At 40.4% G+C, this 16,738-nt stretch overlaps 1 protein-coding gene across 18 annotated transcripts in view; it reads left to right on the top strand.

Moving 5' to 3' along the window:
• ABLIM1 (actin binding LIM protein 1) overlaps positions 1–16,738 on the top strand; it is a 134,573-nt gene that overhangs the window by 21,358 nt on the left and 96,477 nt on the right. For all 18 annotated transcript variants that reach the window (XM_027884860.1, XM_027884862.1, XM_027884861.1 and 15 more), the window contains exon 2: positions 9,975–10,109. In XM_027884860.1, the coding sequence (XP_027740661.1) occupies positions 9,975–10,109 (135 nt within the window). The remainder of the gene's footprint in view (positions 1–9,974; positions 10,110–16,738) is intronic.

Below are 16,738 nucleotides of genomic sequence, written 5' to 3'. Positions count from 1 at the left end.
TAGGGATAATGACTCCACCACCTCCCTGGACAACCCATTCCAATGTCCCATCACTCTTTCTCCGAAGAAATTCCTCCTAATGTCCAGCCTAAACCTCCCTGGCACAGCTTAAAACTATGTCCTCTCACCCTGTCGATGGACTCTAATAGCCAACATGGGCAGTAAAGCCCAGGGCAGGGCCTCTGAAATGTCTGGTTTACCAGCTCTGTACATGGCAAACCATCCTGGGAGTCAGGAGACACCTGAAGAGTTATGTTGCTCATGACTGTGGGTGTCTGGTTTTTAGTTTGAGGCTGTTTAGCTCAGCCCTTATTAATGCCAGAAATGAGGGAGGTACTGAATGATGGGCATTTACAAGATCCTTGATTGAAGGAGAGTTTCTAAGTGTGGGGCACAGAGCTTCCGTGGTTTAAAAGTGTTAGCTGAGGACAAGTCTCTGCAAGGGTCTTGAACAAAACTTTTGGTGAGGCTCGTGGTGTTAAGAGAGGGGAGATTTTACTACAGATTCTGTTTTGAAAGTATCTGGGAGACCACTGACTTAGGTAGATCAGTGTTCCTCTTCAGATAATCTCAGGGTAAACAGTGGGAGAATTGGTTTTTAAAATTAGCATTTTTATGGTGACTTACCTCAGAAGGTAATTTAAGTCGTTTTACTGTATGGAATACTCCTGCAGCCTCAAAAAAGGAAGCATAGGGGAACTCAAACGGGTTTGTTGCTGTGGACTGGAATCCCCTCGTGTGTTGTTGTTTGGGTAGCTGAGGGGCCTGTTTGACATTTGAGTGCTATTATGGGTAACCACCACTCATCAGTAACCCAGAATTTCCATGCTGTCTGGAAAAAGAAATTTTTTTTTTTCTGCTAAATTCAGCAACTTGCTTCCATGCAGCCTTGAGGATCCTTGAGGATTTGCAGCGAATAATTTGACACTTGTGTTTATTCATTGTTGTCAGTGAGGTTTTGATGGGGACATCAAGTGATGTGTATGAGATGGTCGCTCAGAGTACTCTGAGGAGCTCTTGAATTTCTAATTACCCCTGTCCTATGTTAGAAAAAAAAAAAACCAACCAAAACACTCTTTTGAGTGATTTTTCTCATGTATGGCGGGTGTGTTGAAGGCAGAACTCAACATTATTTTGCCACTTACAAGGCTGGTAAACAGTTGCTACATGTTAGACTCGCAGGTGTTAGGTGTGAGAAGCATATGCTTAGCATGATCAGCCCTTCAGTGAGGAGTTTTGAAGGGTGAATTGACTGTCTTGAAATACTGTCCCTCAGTAAGCTGGTTGTGTAACTAAGTGTAGAGAACCTTTGTGGATGTGATGAAGATCGATGAGGGCGTTCTCAGAGCATCAGATAAGAGGGTCTGGGTTCACTATCTTCTTATCACCCAATTTGTATCATGATCTGTCTTGTGAAAAATTACTCTGTACTGATGTAGAAATATGGCAGATAAAATTCACTTTGTGCTTCTTCCCTTTGGTTTGCTAACCACTAATCAGTAATCCATCTGTTAACAATCACATTGAGTAATGCAGGAATGGAGGTTTTGATTCAAAGACTGGCTTGGCTTAGTCAACATTTGTTTGAACATCATCTGTTTCTCAGCATGTCTTAATTTGCTGAGTACTTCATTGGAGGATTAGTGCCTTTTCATTACTGAAAATAGTTTTAAAATTCCCTATTGCTTTTTCTATTTAAGCTTAAAACAACTCCTGATAATACTCAGTTAACAAGCTGTTCATGACTCTTCTTTGAAAGGATTATAATTTTTCTTAAACAGTAATTGTTGTATATGCCATGTAACAAATACAAATGGAATAATTTTGCCAAGTCATTCTGTTCCTGCAGTATAGGTGATGCTTTAGAATGTTTTTTGTTCACCTACCAGGTAACCAAAGGCAAACACGTGTGGACAGACACGGTAGAAGTTGCTCCTTCATTTGCTGACTGTTGCTAATCTAGAGAATGGCAAATACTTCTAAATAGGCTCTGATGCTTTTGTATTGAGAGCAGCATCACTAACACTGCTATAGTTTCACTGGACTGTGGAGCTGAGCTAGCAGCAGGGTGTGTTTCTACCTGACAAACGGAGAAAGCACTCAGGCTCCTGGTGGTTTAAAGCAGGAGCAGGATACCCCAAGGGTACTGGGTATTAAGGCACAAGGACCTACTGAGGTCCAGTAAGATTTTATGCTTTATCATTGAGAAACTGTGAAAATTGTGCACTACAACTACAGACTATCAGAATCTGTGGTGTGTCCAAAAAAAGGTTATAACCCTTAAATAAACACAACCAAATTTTCTTAATCTCTCAGTCGCCATCAAAAGCATGGCAAACCGGATCCATCAAGCACATTTATTTTAATAGCAGAACCATCACAGCTATATTCTTTATTTTTGTGTGTGTTGCAGGTGATCTTTTCAGATAGGATCGAGCAAGTGCTGGTGTTACATATCTCCCTTGATACTGAACCATTCATATGCATAAATCTGTATACAGCTGAGGCCTTAGGGCCTGAACTTGTAGGCTGTTCTGTGGGGAATTAATTGCGGTATCAAAGCTCTAGGTAGCAGGGAGAGATGGGAGGAGGATGGGAAACAGCAGGAAAAAGACCAGAGAAAATAGGCATGTTTGCACTTGTGTTCTGAAACTAGGAAACAAATGGGATTTTTTTTTTCCTGCTGTATTTTAAAGCTCATTATTTCCTCGCCTTTTTACATATTTGTATGTATGAGGCACAAAGCTTTTTAGTTTTGTTTGTAAATAACATAGGAGTCACCTCACATGGATTTTAAGTCACAGTTATATTTTGGATTATTACCTGGCACTTGTATCTCTAAATTTTTATATTTCATTCTGTTAGCTGGATTAGCTCCATGCATATGTTATGCATATCTAAAACTAGGACAGTATTTAAGTACTGTTTTTCTTATGTAAAGATCATATATGTTTCATCTTTTATTTTTAAATTTTGGTTTCTGGTATTGAAAGATTTACATCCTGTTTTCATGCAAATAAATTTTGATATCTTTACTTACAACCTTTTCTCAAATGTTTTTCGTATGAACAGCCCTAACCTATCATCTTTATTTATCTAGTTGTACTTGTTAACGTCTTTATAAGTTGTTTTTTCTGTAAAAATTGCATTTTTCAAGGTAGCAATGCACCTCTAGGGTTTACATGTAGCATGTCTTCTGTTTTGTAAAAATCTTTTAATTCCTACAGAACCTGTTGAGAGTTGTGGAGGATGGGGTGGAAAGAATTGATACCAGTCTGTCCTACCATGTTCCCATTCCTACTGCAGTCCTGTTTGCATCTGCTGTTTTCAGCAGCAGACCAATTGCAAGGGGAAAATATGAGAAAACATTTAAAAATCATGGCAAAAAACTACCAAGTTTAAGATTTATTTTTTTTTCTTACTTGTTTTAAAAATAGCAACTCTGTATATCTGTAGACAGCAAAAACAGTTTTAAGACAAATTGGCACACTGTGGAGTAATACAGATAAATTTACAGGAAGAGAGAGCTTCATAATGATTCTTCAGATCTGGTTCAAATGACAGTAGCATGAGCAAGCTACAGTCTAGGATTTTCCCTTAGGCTTTTTCTTAACATGTGTAGGCAAGCAGCTCACTAGTATCTCTTTATGGGAGTGTCTCCTTCCAGGATTTCCTGGAATTCCTGAAGATCCCTGTCTGATACCTGTGGCTAATGACTGCAGTAACATCTTTATCAGTCCCTGACAGCTGGGAGGTTTGATTTCAGTCACTGTTGGTCACCTTAGCTGATAGGATTCTTACAGATTTGAGATTCAAGAACAGTCTGCAGATAAGCAAAATGACACTGCATTTTTCACCCCTTCCTTTAAATAGGTATTTCAGCAAATCCTCGAATATCCACTTTGCTGGGCTTTTACTAAAGAGGAATTCCTTGGAGACTGTTCTGGCTGTAGACAGACAGGCTTTACAAACCAGAGGTTACAGTCAGTCACCTTTACGAGAAACACAAAGGGTGGGAGAAAATTACTTCTCCCCTCTTTACAGCAGAGCATGGAGAGGAAGTGATAAGGCAGATTTGGTTCATGAACTTGATCCTCTGGTGTCTCTCTAGCCTCTTTCATCCCAGCACAGATTTTTTTTTTCCCAGTGCTCTCCTGTGCACGGTGCTCACCCACCTTCCCCTGCCCTGTCCCAGGCAAGCAGCTGGAGTAACAGTGCAGCCACTTGGCAGCATCAGAGACTCAGGGAATTTTTATTTTTCAAGTTTCAAACTGCAAATCCCATAAATTAATTCAAGAAATTATAATCTCCCAAGCCATGTCAGATATTACAGAGAGAGAAGAGACGGCAGAGAAAGTTGTCTGTAGGAAGATTTGGTTGCATTGACTACCTTGGCAATCTCTAGCACAGTCATCTTACTTTCATTCCTGAAAGCAGATAGGAGAGGAAATTTAAAACAGGCTAGCAAAAAACCTTAGAGTAGTTTCACACCACTGCATTTGTGCATTTTCCTTCTTAATAGTTCAGTCTTTAGCCAAGAAAACACAGCAGCCACTTGAGTGACATCGTTTCAGAGCGTGCTGTCCGTGGTAGGCCACTCAAGATACAAAGGACATGGCTGTGAAATGCTGGGAGTCCCCTTGCCCATGCTGCGATGGGCACAGCCTGCTCTCAGTGCTGTGCAAAAGAACCCAGAGGCTGTGGAACCATAAGCCATAGAAATTGTATATCCTGGCATAAAGGTTGAAGTTTCATGTTCTACAACGTGGTTAGAGTTGACTGAGCACAGCTTCAGGTTTATTGGTGAAGGTATTGATACAAATGGGAAAAGGACAAAAATTAAAATTAAAAGAGCAACAGCCCATATGCTGCTCTTCTTTTAATTTAAAGGAAGCTGTTTTTTTTTACTGCAGTTTAGAGCAGAGCTGAACCCAGCATATTTAGCTGTGACCTCTGCCTTGCAGCATTTGCATAGCGAGGTGTTTCCCAGAAGCTTCTTCCTGACTTCCAATAGAAAGCAAGGTATTTTCTGGCTTGCAGCAGATACATGGTGTCTTGCCAGCAAGAATCTGCAGCTAAGAGTCATTTAGCTTGAGTCTTTGATTTCTAGCAGTTCTGTGTTCAGGGAGAGAATCATTAATAAAGAAAGCTGCAGTATATATTTTCATTGTTTTCTTTATTCAACAACTGTGTCAACTATGGCTTTAGGTAGTTGCTGTAATTTTCATTCCAAAAAGGTTCGGTACAAAAAGTGAGGTCCTTTTTTCTGGCTGATGCAACAAAATGTGTAATTGCCATTAAACCCTCGTACAATGATCTGCTCTACATAAAAAAACCCCAACAGGGCAGTTTTAAGCATTACATAGCAAATAAAGTCTTTCACTTTGCTCAGAAAATGCCTTTGGTTTCTCATGTGAACATTGGGTTGTTAACAGTCTTTTCTATCTCCTTTTTAATTGTTTCTTTGCAGAACTGGGATTATTTTGAGAAGTTTAGATAAAATGCAGTAACAAGTATGCTCAAGCTGTTAGAGTTGCTTTGAATTTACATCAATATAGTGCTGTTGCAAAATATAATGAAATCAACATTGCATGATTCACAAGGGAACATAAGGAATGACAAAAATCATGGTGATATGTATGCTGAGGGATGTGAGCACAAAGCAATACTCAAGTGACAAAGACTGTTTTCCTCGTAGATGAAGGTGCTATTGATTTTTTTATATTCTCTTTATTTCCCCCAAATTAAATTATGTCAGCCAGACTTCCCAGTTGTCCCAGTCAGTGTACCTGTTACTCTGCGTAAATTGGATATTTAATGGGACATTGATTTGTCTTATTGGAAACCTAAATGAGTTTAAGAAAGCATTAATTATTAATTATTTAATCATTTAAGCTGGTCTTGAAAGCAGGAGTGGAATTCTCCACCTGTCTTGTCTTGAAAAGTTCTTCTTTGTATATCCCTGACCTGAGATTTTGTTCATTAATAACAAAAGTCTTCAGGCTGTGCCCAGCAGCATTGGAAGTTAAAACTATTATAAAGCAACCTGAAACTCTGGCAAAGTTTTGATGTTGGTCTCTTGTAGCTGTAAAGACTATGGCAGCTTTAACTTCTATAGGTATTATAGCTTTCAAAAATTGAAAAGTGTTGAAAGAATAAAAATAAGAATAAACATTAAAAGAAATTGTTGCATCTGTTTGATCTGTGGGCCTGCTTCCAGCATCCCTTTGTTCAAGTGAAGACACTGCACTAATTTATTTAACTAGAATAAGTTTAACAAATCAGTTCAGTTAGTAGTCCAGGTACTTGTGATGGAATGACATTTGTTTGGAACTAAATCCATTGTGTCTGTAGGTGGTTGCCCCTTGCTGATGTGAGCAAGGCCAGTAGATATCCTGTGTTTAGTCTTAAACAAAAGGGTCCATGCACCTTGTTTTATTGGTTGGGCCAAACTAGTATCTGACATGATTTGCAAGTATCAGCTCACATTGTTTTACTGGAACTGGCAAATACCTGACTTGTGTTTATGTTACAGAGCCCTGCTGTAAGTATGCACTTTATGATATGAAGACAATCATCCCCCTCGGTACTGAAGCAAGTACCTGTTGCTCTGGTACCATCTCTCCCTCAGAAAGTTGTTAACTTACGTTCTTTTAATTTCTTTTAGCTTGGAAGGTGGTCATAGTGATGATACATTTGGATGTGAAACTTCATTAAAGGCAACACAACTTCTTAAGTTGATGTTTGTCCACTCACTTTCTAAGGAATGCTGCTTCCAGAAATATGATGGATGTGACCATATGTGACCATTGCCTGACTTAATGTCTTAGGTGCTTATGTAACTCTTTCCATCTCAGCATCCAGGAACCTTGTCATGGTATTTACTCTCACAGCAGGGTGAGGCTAACAGTGGTGTTACACCCTGTTTACAGTCAGAGACACTGGAAACACAAAAAACCCAAAACATTCAAATAACCTAATTTTAGACTGGTAAGTCCCAGGCTCAAGAGACTTAGATGAACTTAACAGTCTGACTGTAGTCCTTTAGAGGTAGAGGATGTCATCCAAAGAGCCCAGATACCTGTTGTAGAGCAGGGGTTGGAATCTGGATTATCCAGATCCTAAATTAATGTCCTATTGCTAATTATACTGTCTGGAGTCTATTCTTGTCTTAGACATGATCTAGAGTTGCCTTACTGCATCATTGCTGCTAGTGCATGATGCCTGAGAACATATCCTCTAGCATTTAGTTGATGTGGGGAGGGCTGGTGCAGGCAGAACCTGAGTTATCTACTCTCTCAAGATGTGAAATCCCTGTAAGGAGATGAAACTAGCTCCTGGCTCACCTTTTCAGACCCAGGGCAGTTCAGAATGGACATGTCCAGTAAGCTGGCTCGACTTCAGTCAGAAACATTTCAGTAAAGGTATTTCATTTTCTTTTCCTTCAAATCCCTGTTCTGTCCTCACTGGTAACTATAAAAGGTCACCTCTGCCCCTGAAAAGCCTTGTGTGTATTGCATATATCCAAAGGAAAAAGCTTACAAGCAATGCCTTACAGGAAGGCAAAAGTCAATTACTCAGTTTTGACCTACAATGCCAAATTAAGGCCAGTAAGACAAGCACCATAATTAGCTTCGCTTAAGAGATCAGCCTGGAAATAGCAACTAACAGTATTTGTATTCATTTAAATGGCTTTAAAGGCAGAACTGGAAAGAAGCTGCATCATTGGACCAGTGTTATTTACATGTATTTACTCTCATAAAGAGCAAAGGCTTGTGTTTCAGATCAATACCAGAAGATCTGGAACCTTGTGTGAAGAATTGTTAGGGTGTCCTTCACATCTGAGTTGAAGAGAGCAGAATGTTGCTGATGCAGATTTCACATAGCACCATATAAATCCTAGAAACATTTTCCCAGATTCTTGATCTAGTTCCTCTTGGGAGCAACTGAGTCCATCTCAGGCTATCTGGTTCTGAGAGGGAATTTTCCTCACAATAATTTAACTTGCTAGCGCTTGTCTCTGTGCTTCTTTCTTCTTTTCTACCTTTCTTCCTTTCCTTCTCTCTTTCTCTCCTTCTCTCTCTCTTTCTCTCTTTCTCACTGCATAATCTATGTGTTTCCTTGGTTACCAGTTAATAGTCTTGTTTGGAAGAATAATAACTTCCACTCCAGAAATAGTATCACATTGCAGACTATTAGATGAGGTTCACTCAAGGTGAGGCATTCACTGGGCTCTTCACTGGAGCTCCTAATTGAAATACTGGTTGGCATTACCAGCTGCATTCTGTTCACCAGGATGGGCTGAGTAACTGCTCAAGGGAAATAGTTGAAATGAGGCCACCAGAGGAGAGGGTATTAAAAACTTTGAGCTTGAGTAGAAGAATTCAGTTGTTCATTTGCTTTGAAGTTTGGGGTGGGAGGTGTGGGTGGTGGTGGTAAGAACAAAATAACAGCTACCATATTAGTTTGGCTGGACTTATAACAGAAATTACTTAGACTATTTGTTATTCTTTGTTCTTGATGCTGTTTCTCCCCTAATCACACATTAGGCTTTTTATTATTAATCTTGTATTTATATATTACAGAATGATAGCAGCATTTTTTCACTAAGGCATTTATATAGGAGAGTAGTATAGAAGGAATTCAGGAAGTGATGGGTTTAGAAATTCACTGAAGAAGGGGAGGAATCTGGTGTAGTAAATATGAGCCAGGTATCTCTTTTATTGCTGCATAAGCAGCAACCTGAAAAACTGCATAATCCTGGTGGGGCGATGTCAGCAATTGATCAGGAAAGGAAAAGATCTCCAGAAAACTCCAAGATAAAATAATGAAGATGCTTCTCAGTGACAGTGAGAGTGATGTAGCTGCATCAGCACTCAGTCCTTTGCAGGCCAGGAAAAGTAGGACAGGAATGGTAAAAGACAGAGGCGTGGGTAGACATATGTTTTCTCTGAGATGTTCTGATGAGCACCACCAGTTTGAGAACAATGTTAGAAGGAGGCAAACTTTCTACTGCTAGAATGGGATGTGGGAGGGAGAGTTGAAGGAACATAGGTTTGTTTGGGAATATTCTGGGTAATACTTTCCACTTCAAATGGTACCGTTGAGATTAAATCTTGCTCTAGTTTACACCCATGCATTTCTGTTGGAGCCCCAAGCTGCCAGAAGACACATCGGAAGAGAAAGTTAAACGTGTTTTACAGAAGCCAAATGTGGAGCAATTAAACTTTTATTATGACAATGAAATACTCAAACCTTTCCTGTTCCTATCCAAGCTCTGCTAAGGGCAGTTGGATGGCTGATTACCACTACCTGGAATTGTCTGCCTGACTACATTGCATATACTTTGGTAATTTCTGCCTACTCACAGTATCTCTAATTTGAATGCAGAGAGGAATTTCTGCTAGAATTAATGGGAGTAGAAGCAAATAATGTTGTCTTCTTTTCTCTCCAGGAGTGCTTTCCCTGTATTAGGTATTGTATCTGCTGTAGCAAAAAGGAGATGTTTGTAGTTTATGTTAGTGTAGTCATTTCATATAGACTGCCTGATTCATCTGTTTTCCCAGAACTTGATTTGGCATTGCTTTCCTTTAATCCTTTTTGTTTAGATTATATTATTTCTTGGATTAAATTAGCTCAGTTCTTGTTCGTTCTTCATGTTCTTGGAAAGAAAATTGTAGGCATTCTGAAATGCTCTGTGGCACTGAAACCATGGGGAGAGTTTTTCCTCATCTTTCCATGGCAGCCTCAGTGGAAAGAGGTAGTAGTTGATGTAAATGGCTTAAATTACTGGTTTATGAAAAGACTATATTTAGATAAACTGGTGGTGACTTTTTAGATGAGCCTAAAATGTGACCAGATACATTTGTATCATGATGAGAAGTGTCTGAGAACACAGAGCTATGCACGGGAGAAAAATATTCTTTTTGTTTGCATTGAAATCTTATTTGTTTGTTTGTTTGTTTGTTTTACAGTGGCCCACCCTCAGGAGCCTCACCACCCCTCTGAAAAGCCGGTCATCCACTGCCATAAATGTGGGGAGCCATGTAAAGGTGAAGTACTCCGTGTTCAGGCCAGACACTTCCACATCAAATGCTTCACCTGCAAAGGTAAGACCTGGATATTGATCTGTTAGAAATGAGTCTGTTTATGCACTGGTACCTTGAACCAGTGATGAGAGGCTGCGCTTCCTGCAATCTGCCAGTCACGGACATTGTCTTTGCTCAGTACCTGAAGGGTTTGAGGGTAAGGAGGGTCAAGAAAGGAGGTGGAATGGCTGAATCACACATGTACAAGCAGCGAGGTGATTGGCACCGCACAGAACAAATCCATTATGCAAACATCTACTGTTTGATTGAATTACATGAGGCATTTGGTTTTCTTGGGTGGGGGAGGATGAATTTGCTACCACTAAAAGTCACAGAATCACAGAATATCATGAGTTGGAAGGGACCCACAAGGATTACTGAGTCCAGTTCTTAGCCCAGCACATCCCACAGGACCATCCCCAAGAGTCACACCATGTTCCTAAGAGAATTGTCCAAATGCTTCTTGAGCTCTGGCAAGTTTGGTGCTGTGAGCACTGCCCTGAGGAGCCTGTTCAGTGCCCAGCCACCCTCTGGGTGAAGAACCTCTCTCTAATACCCAACCTAAACCTCCCCTGATACAACTTCAGGCAATTCCCTTGGGTCCTGTCACTGGTAACCACAGAGAAGAGATCAGTGCTTGCCCCTCCTCTTACCTTCACAAGGAAATTGCAACTGCTGTGAGGTCTCCCCTCAGTCTCCTCCAGGCTGAACAGACCAAGTGTCCTCAGCTGCTCTTTGCACAGCTTCCCCTCAAGGCCCTTCACCATAATTATTGCCCTCCTTTGGATGCTCTCTAAGACCTTAATATCTTTCTTATGTGGTGGGGACCAAAACTGAACACAGTATTCTAGGTGAGGCCACCCCAGAGCAGAGCAGGGCAGGACAATCACCTCCCTTGACTGGCTGATGATACTTTGCCTGATGTCCCTTAGGATGTGGTTGCCCTCCTGGCTGCCAGGGCACTGCTGACTCAAAGACTTGGAGCAGCACATATTGTTCTGAATACTTATGTGTTCATTCTTGTTCTTTTCTACTGTACACTGGGTACAAGCTAAACAATAGAAAATTGTACATGAAAGAAATAAAAGAAGTAAAAAAAACCCATTTGCCCTTTTTAATTTTACTTGCAATTTTATTTACTTCATGCAGTTCTATCTGGACAATCAGTTTCATACATTTCCCAAACAGTGAATTAAGCTTGGTCTTACGTGCTTTTGAGTCTCTGGGCCTCCCTCTCCATAGCCTGGGATTTTCAGGGATGCACGCTTTTATGAGGGCCTCGCCTGTTTTGGAGCCCCATTTGGATGTGTGTGTAAGGCAGCTGTGTTATGGGAAGAGCTTTGTCTCCTGTCAACCCCAGTTCTTCAAAAGGGTTCTAAGGCTTTGGGCTGTGGAGCTGCCTTGGGAATGGGGGGAGAGCGGCCCATTCCACAGAGCGAGGACCTGAAGGGCTGTCGGCAGCTCCAGCTCATACCACCGAGCCCTCTGTGACCACAACAAAGACTCACTGTGTTTTTTTTACAAAAAAAGAGGTTTAATGAAGCGTTAAATAATTGTAGAACTACGCTTTGTGAATTCATGGCCTTTGAAGATGGTTGTTCTGGAGCAGGAGGCAATCCTGACTCCTCCGTGCAGTTTCTGTTTAATGAACAACAATTCAGCGCTGGCTGAATGAGGTAACCGCAGTACATAGGATGAAAGGTGAGAATAAGAAGGAATACACAGGCCCATGTGGAACAAGGGAAGCACCTGCTGCATTCAGTTCCAGCACAGCACAGGAGAGATGCAATGAAAGGGCTCCAGGTGAACGTGGCCGAGCTGGTGGCAAACATGGAGAAAGGGGCTGGAGCAAATCAGAGTAACTGAGCAACTAAAACAGAGTAGCAGAATCTGTACTATGTGGTTTTTGACTTCTATTACACCTCTTACCTTTTCTGAAAATCCGTATCTAGCACGTGTACCGCAGATCCAGACTTTGTGAAGTGTCTCAAGCCCAGTTCCTGGGTTTCAGTTATATTTTTCATGTTCTAAATGTGGGTGTAATAGTATAGTTAGTTTGATTTCTCTGTTCTTCCGCTTCCTGAATACATGGACTATAGCAGAAAACAGAAATAGTTGTTTTCCTGTGTTACTGAAAGTCACTTGAGTTATTTGCATGTTGAAAAATGAATGGCTAGAATCTAAGAAATTATGTTTGTTACCTGTGTTTTTTAATTAAATACAGTTAAATAACTCAAAAAATGCTTAACTTTCTCCTCAATATTAATATGTTTCATCTGTGCCAAACTGGAATGTCATCAGCCCATCGTGGAAGGCAGTGAGGAGCACAATCTGCGCTATTTCCGAAATGCCTGGGGAAATGTGTATCTCTATCACAGTTACTGTATTTCAAGCAGTACTTGATGCTGTATAATCCTTTAGCAATTCAAAGGCAGCAATTGTTTCTTTTCTTGTTTCTGCCTGTAGTGAGTAGTTGTCTCAATTTACAGAAGACACTGGATTAGGATATTTTTCAGCATCAGGCCAGCTGAGACCCTTTGACTCATGGAAGAGAATGCTAATTCAGGCCAGGCAGCAAACAGTGTGCTTGGGACCTCTGATAAAGCAAGGGGGCAGATGAGATGAAACAGGGCTCTGGAATTGTTGTCCTGATGAATGCACCACATTAATCTTGCAATTTTGGGGGGGTTAGTAGCTGCTTTTTTGCTTTGACTATTCTGTTGGTTGGATTTACTAGGATACAATTTTCCTCCTACCCTAAGGCAATATCTAAACTCATTTTGGCTTCTGTTTGTGGAAGTATTTCCAATCTAATGACGGTTTAATATTCTGTAATATTATCTATCTCATGACTGTTTACATGAAGATCACCAGAGAAAGGAGAGGTATAGAAATATCATGCAAGTGAAACTATGATTTATATAATTAACTTTTTAAGGAAAATCTGAGTTTGTGAAAGGTGTATGTGTTCACTTATTGTTTAGTAGAGGGTGGATGACAGTATGGCTTCTGCTGGCTGCAGTCTCTGCATATTCCAGTTTGAACTGAGAGGACAAGTGCTGAATCTTAAGAGACTTTTCCCATGCTGCTCATTCAGTTTGTGTGTTATTAGTTGGGTTTGCCAGGGAGTGTTGTCTGTTTAGAGTTCTGTTGTCTCACTGAAAGAAAGGAAAGGGGTGTATATGGGACGTTGCTCCCATCCTGTTTTGAATCTTACACCCGAGCTGCAGATCTTGTGTACTGTTTGCCTCTCTTATTCAAGTGAATGCAATTTTTGTTTAAACCCAATAGTTATTTACTTACATTGCATGTTGTCTGACCATATGCTTCATACAAGTGGCACACAGCTGTTCAAGTAAGTGTTTTTTTTTTTCCTCTTCATCTGATGAGTTTTTAATTTGACATGACTGTGACTCTACAGGAGGTGGAGTTAGACCATCCTCAGTTTATACAGTATGTTGTTAGCTACAGAAAACAGCTGATACTGGGACAGAATTTATCAGCTGCATCTACAGGTGGCTTCGTTATCTCTTTTTTGTATACTAAACTTTGCTCTTGAGACTTCAACTCATACATCTGCAGCTTGAAAGCCTTGAACAAGCTCATACTTGTCTGACTGTTTTCATACCTGCTGAAAGTGTTGAAACTTTTACCCAAAGACTTAGAAGACGTGGAAAAAATCCATTTCCTCATAAAGCTGTCACTAGTTGTATGGTTGTGTAGAGTTTCAGTGTGATCCTGTTCTTTGTTCTGTATGTATTTCTTTGTTTGTTTGTGTTTTTTTTTAATGCCATCCATGCTCTCAACTTTGTGCTGACATCATGCTGTAATGCTGCTTCCCTAGGTTATGTCAGAGACTCTTAGGCGCTCCAGGACTGCTCGGCATGCATGTCAGTGGTGGCTGTTGCACTGAAGGAACACGGTGACTTCAGTCTCCGTGCTGCATCAGCCAGCCCAGGACATGCTCATGTGTCATGTAATCTGATCAGACGGTCGTCTTCCCCTGTAGTTTGGTGCTCCATCCATCTCTGGAATCTTTTTCAGAATCTTTTTCGTCTTCCTGACAAAGATGACGAGTGAAACCTCAGTGGACAGGCGTGTTCCCATGCCCCCATCATAAGATGCACCTCGCTGTGACTCTCCCTGTTGAGAGCCACGAGTGTCCAGCTGGTGTGTCCTATCTGCCCGGCGAGGGCTGGCCAGCTCTATTTGTGGCTCCCGATAAGCGCTGATAGAAAAACAAAGCGCTGAAAATGGTGTGGCTGTCCCCAGGAAGGTGAGCTCTGCCGGCCCCCTGATAGGCAAAGAATGTCAGGCAGGCAGCAGCTGACTCGGAGCTGGAGTTAACAAGGGAATGATGGACAGGGGAGGGATAAGAGAGATTTAGGAGTGTAGCTCTTAGAGCACAATTCAGAGCAGTTGTCTTTCTTTTGCTTTTTTTTTTTTTTTTATTTTAACAAAGTCACTTGCCTTGCTAAGGATTTACACTGGTTTGTGTTACAATTGCAAATTTAATTGGATTCTTTGTTACCTCCAGGTGTAAGTTCTGTTTTAGTAGGAGTACACTACACTTACCATACCAACTTGTTAATGTCTACCAGGCAGTGGAAGCAGCAGGCTGAGGGGAGGGAAGGTTAAATGAGGAGGTTGGAGGGAGAGCAGACTGAGCTGGAGACATCACTGGTTTTGTATTTAATAAGCATTAACATTGACAAGAATGAATTAGTAGCTTATGAAGAAGTAAAAAGCTTCTTGTAAGTATGTACAGGGATAACCTTTCTGGAAAAACTAAGACTACTCACTGCAGTGCTGTTCCATATGAAACTGTGTGTGGGAACAGGCCCTAAATTATGCTGTGCATGAGCAGAGATTTTAATATCTCAATTTAAATTGTGATCTGATAGAAATGACAATTTTTTTACCAGTGTCAGTTGATAACAGTTCATTTTACCCTATTCCATGTACTAGGAGAGGAAACTTAGAGGGTAGAAAAATTGCTATAATAAGGCTTTATTATTAAGCCTGTGATTCATCTCCCAGGCTAGAGGGAAATGCTGGTTTCAATACATTGTATTGCTTAACAAAAAAAGCTTTAAGCTTTCATATTAACAATGTGAAAGTTTACATAGCTTGCTTTTGGTACTTGTAGAGATCAGTTGCATTACCTTAACAAGGTAGTGTAGTATTTGTAGTAGGAGTATTTCAAATAGACATTGCTCTTGATGTTGGATAGAAATTGGAAAACGTAGTTAGCTTCCATATGGTAACGTAAACTAAAAAATATTTAGTCTCATAAATAAGCAGTCCTGCCATAAGAATATAGATGTCTTAAAGTTTTCTAGCCCTCACTATCATAGAATCACAGGATGTTTAAGGTTGGAAGGGACCTTAAAATCACTTAGTTCCAGCCCCTATGCCATGGGCAGGGACACCTTCCACTTGATCAGGTTGCTCAAAGCCCCATCCAACCTGGCCTTGAACACTGCCACAGATGGGGCAGCCACAACTGTGAGGCATAAAGGTCTATAATTTCATTAAGCTATGCCAGGTGGAAATTTTTCACTGTGTACGAATGTTTTCAGTGCTATAGTGATATCAAATATCAAAAGGCAATTACCTGCTAATAATCTTGCTAATTATAAGGCCAAGCCGAGTCTTGGCATCCAGGAAGCATTCCACAACCCTAGAGTATTCCACTGAGAAAAAACTTTTAGCTTCTATTAAAATGTTGTTACAAACCAGAATAAAGCAGTTTCTTAATTATGGAATAAATGTGCAAGTTTTCCTCCTTTGAGTTAGATATCTTTCAAGCTTATTTAGGAAAGCCCACATCAATATGTACTTCCAGAATCCTCTGTGGTATGTTTAAGTTCCAGGCACAGGTCTAAGTTTTTTTATGTGATGGGTTTTCAAGACTACATCATCTGCAGTTCAGTGAGGTTGACAGGGAAGGGGGAGGGTTCCTAAGTTTAGATTTTGACTTTGAACTGAATCTTCCTCCCTTGAAGGACTGGGAAGAAGTTGGGGTCATGTAAGCAGACACTATATCAACAGTTGGAATGCTTTTTAAATCATTAGTTCTTTGACCTTTGATCTGTCATCAGATTCTTTCAGTGGCAGCAGGAGGAGGTTGCAAACTGGCTGCTGGGTAATTAATGCTATAAATAGTTCAGTGTGAGTGGATGGAAAGTTTAAATATGAGGACATGCTGGCAGTAGATATCCCATGCAGTGCTTGAAAAGATCTCTGCATTTCCACGAATACTTCTGAAGAGGCTTGTGAACTCCCCTTCTCAGTTTGGTTATTGAAACAGCCTTTAACATTACTAAGTCAAGTCTTTTGATTTTTAACAAGAGTGTTTGTATTTTCTTTCTTTTTTTTTTTTTTCCCTAAATGTGAGTACTTTGGCTTTCATTTAAAGAAAAGGTCCCTTCTAGTCATTAAAATATAAAACTTTGGAAGATATGCGACTGAAATGCTTTAACAGGAAAACAAAACCAAAAAGCATAGAAATGCTACAGTATCCTGGTTTGAATGGTCAGGACTCTGAGGATCTGACTGAAGATCTTGGAAGATTATAATTCTGCATCCTTTATCTGTGGTAGAAAGTGCCACAGAAGGACATGAGGAAGATTAGGTTGAGATTTTAA

The sequence above is a fragment of the Empidonax traillii genome, unplaced genomic scaffold (assembly GCF_003031625.1).
Source record: "Empidonax traillii isolate 1590-97213 ecotype Southwest subspecies unplaced genomic scaffold, ASM303162v1 scaffold156:size1289327, whole genome shotgun sequence".
Lineage (NCBI taxonomy): Eukaryota > Metazoa > Chordata > Aves > Passeriformes > Tyrannidae > Empidonax > Empidonax traillii.
The sequence above is the reverse complement of the archived record's forward strand: the minus strand, read 5'-3'. Positions and strand labels throughout refer to the sequence as shown.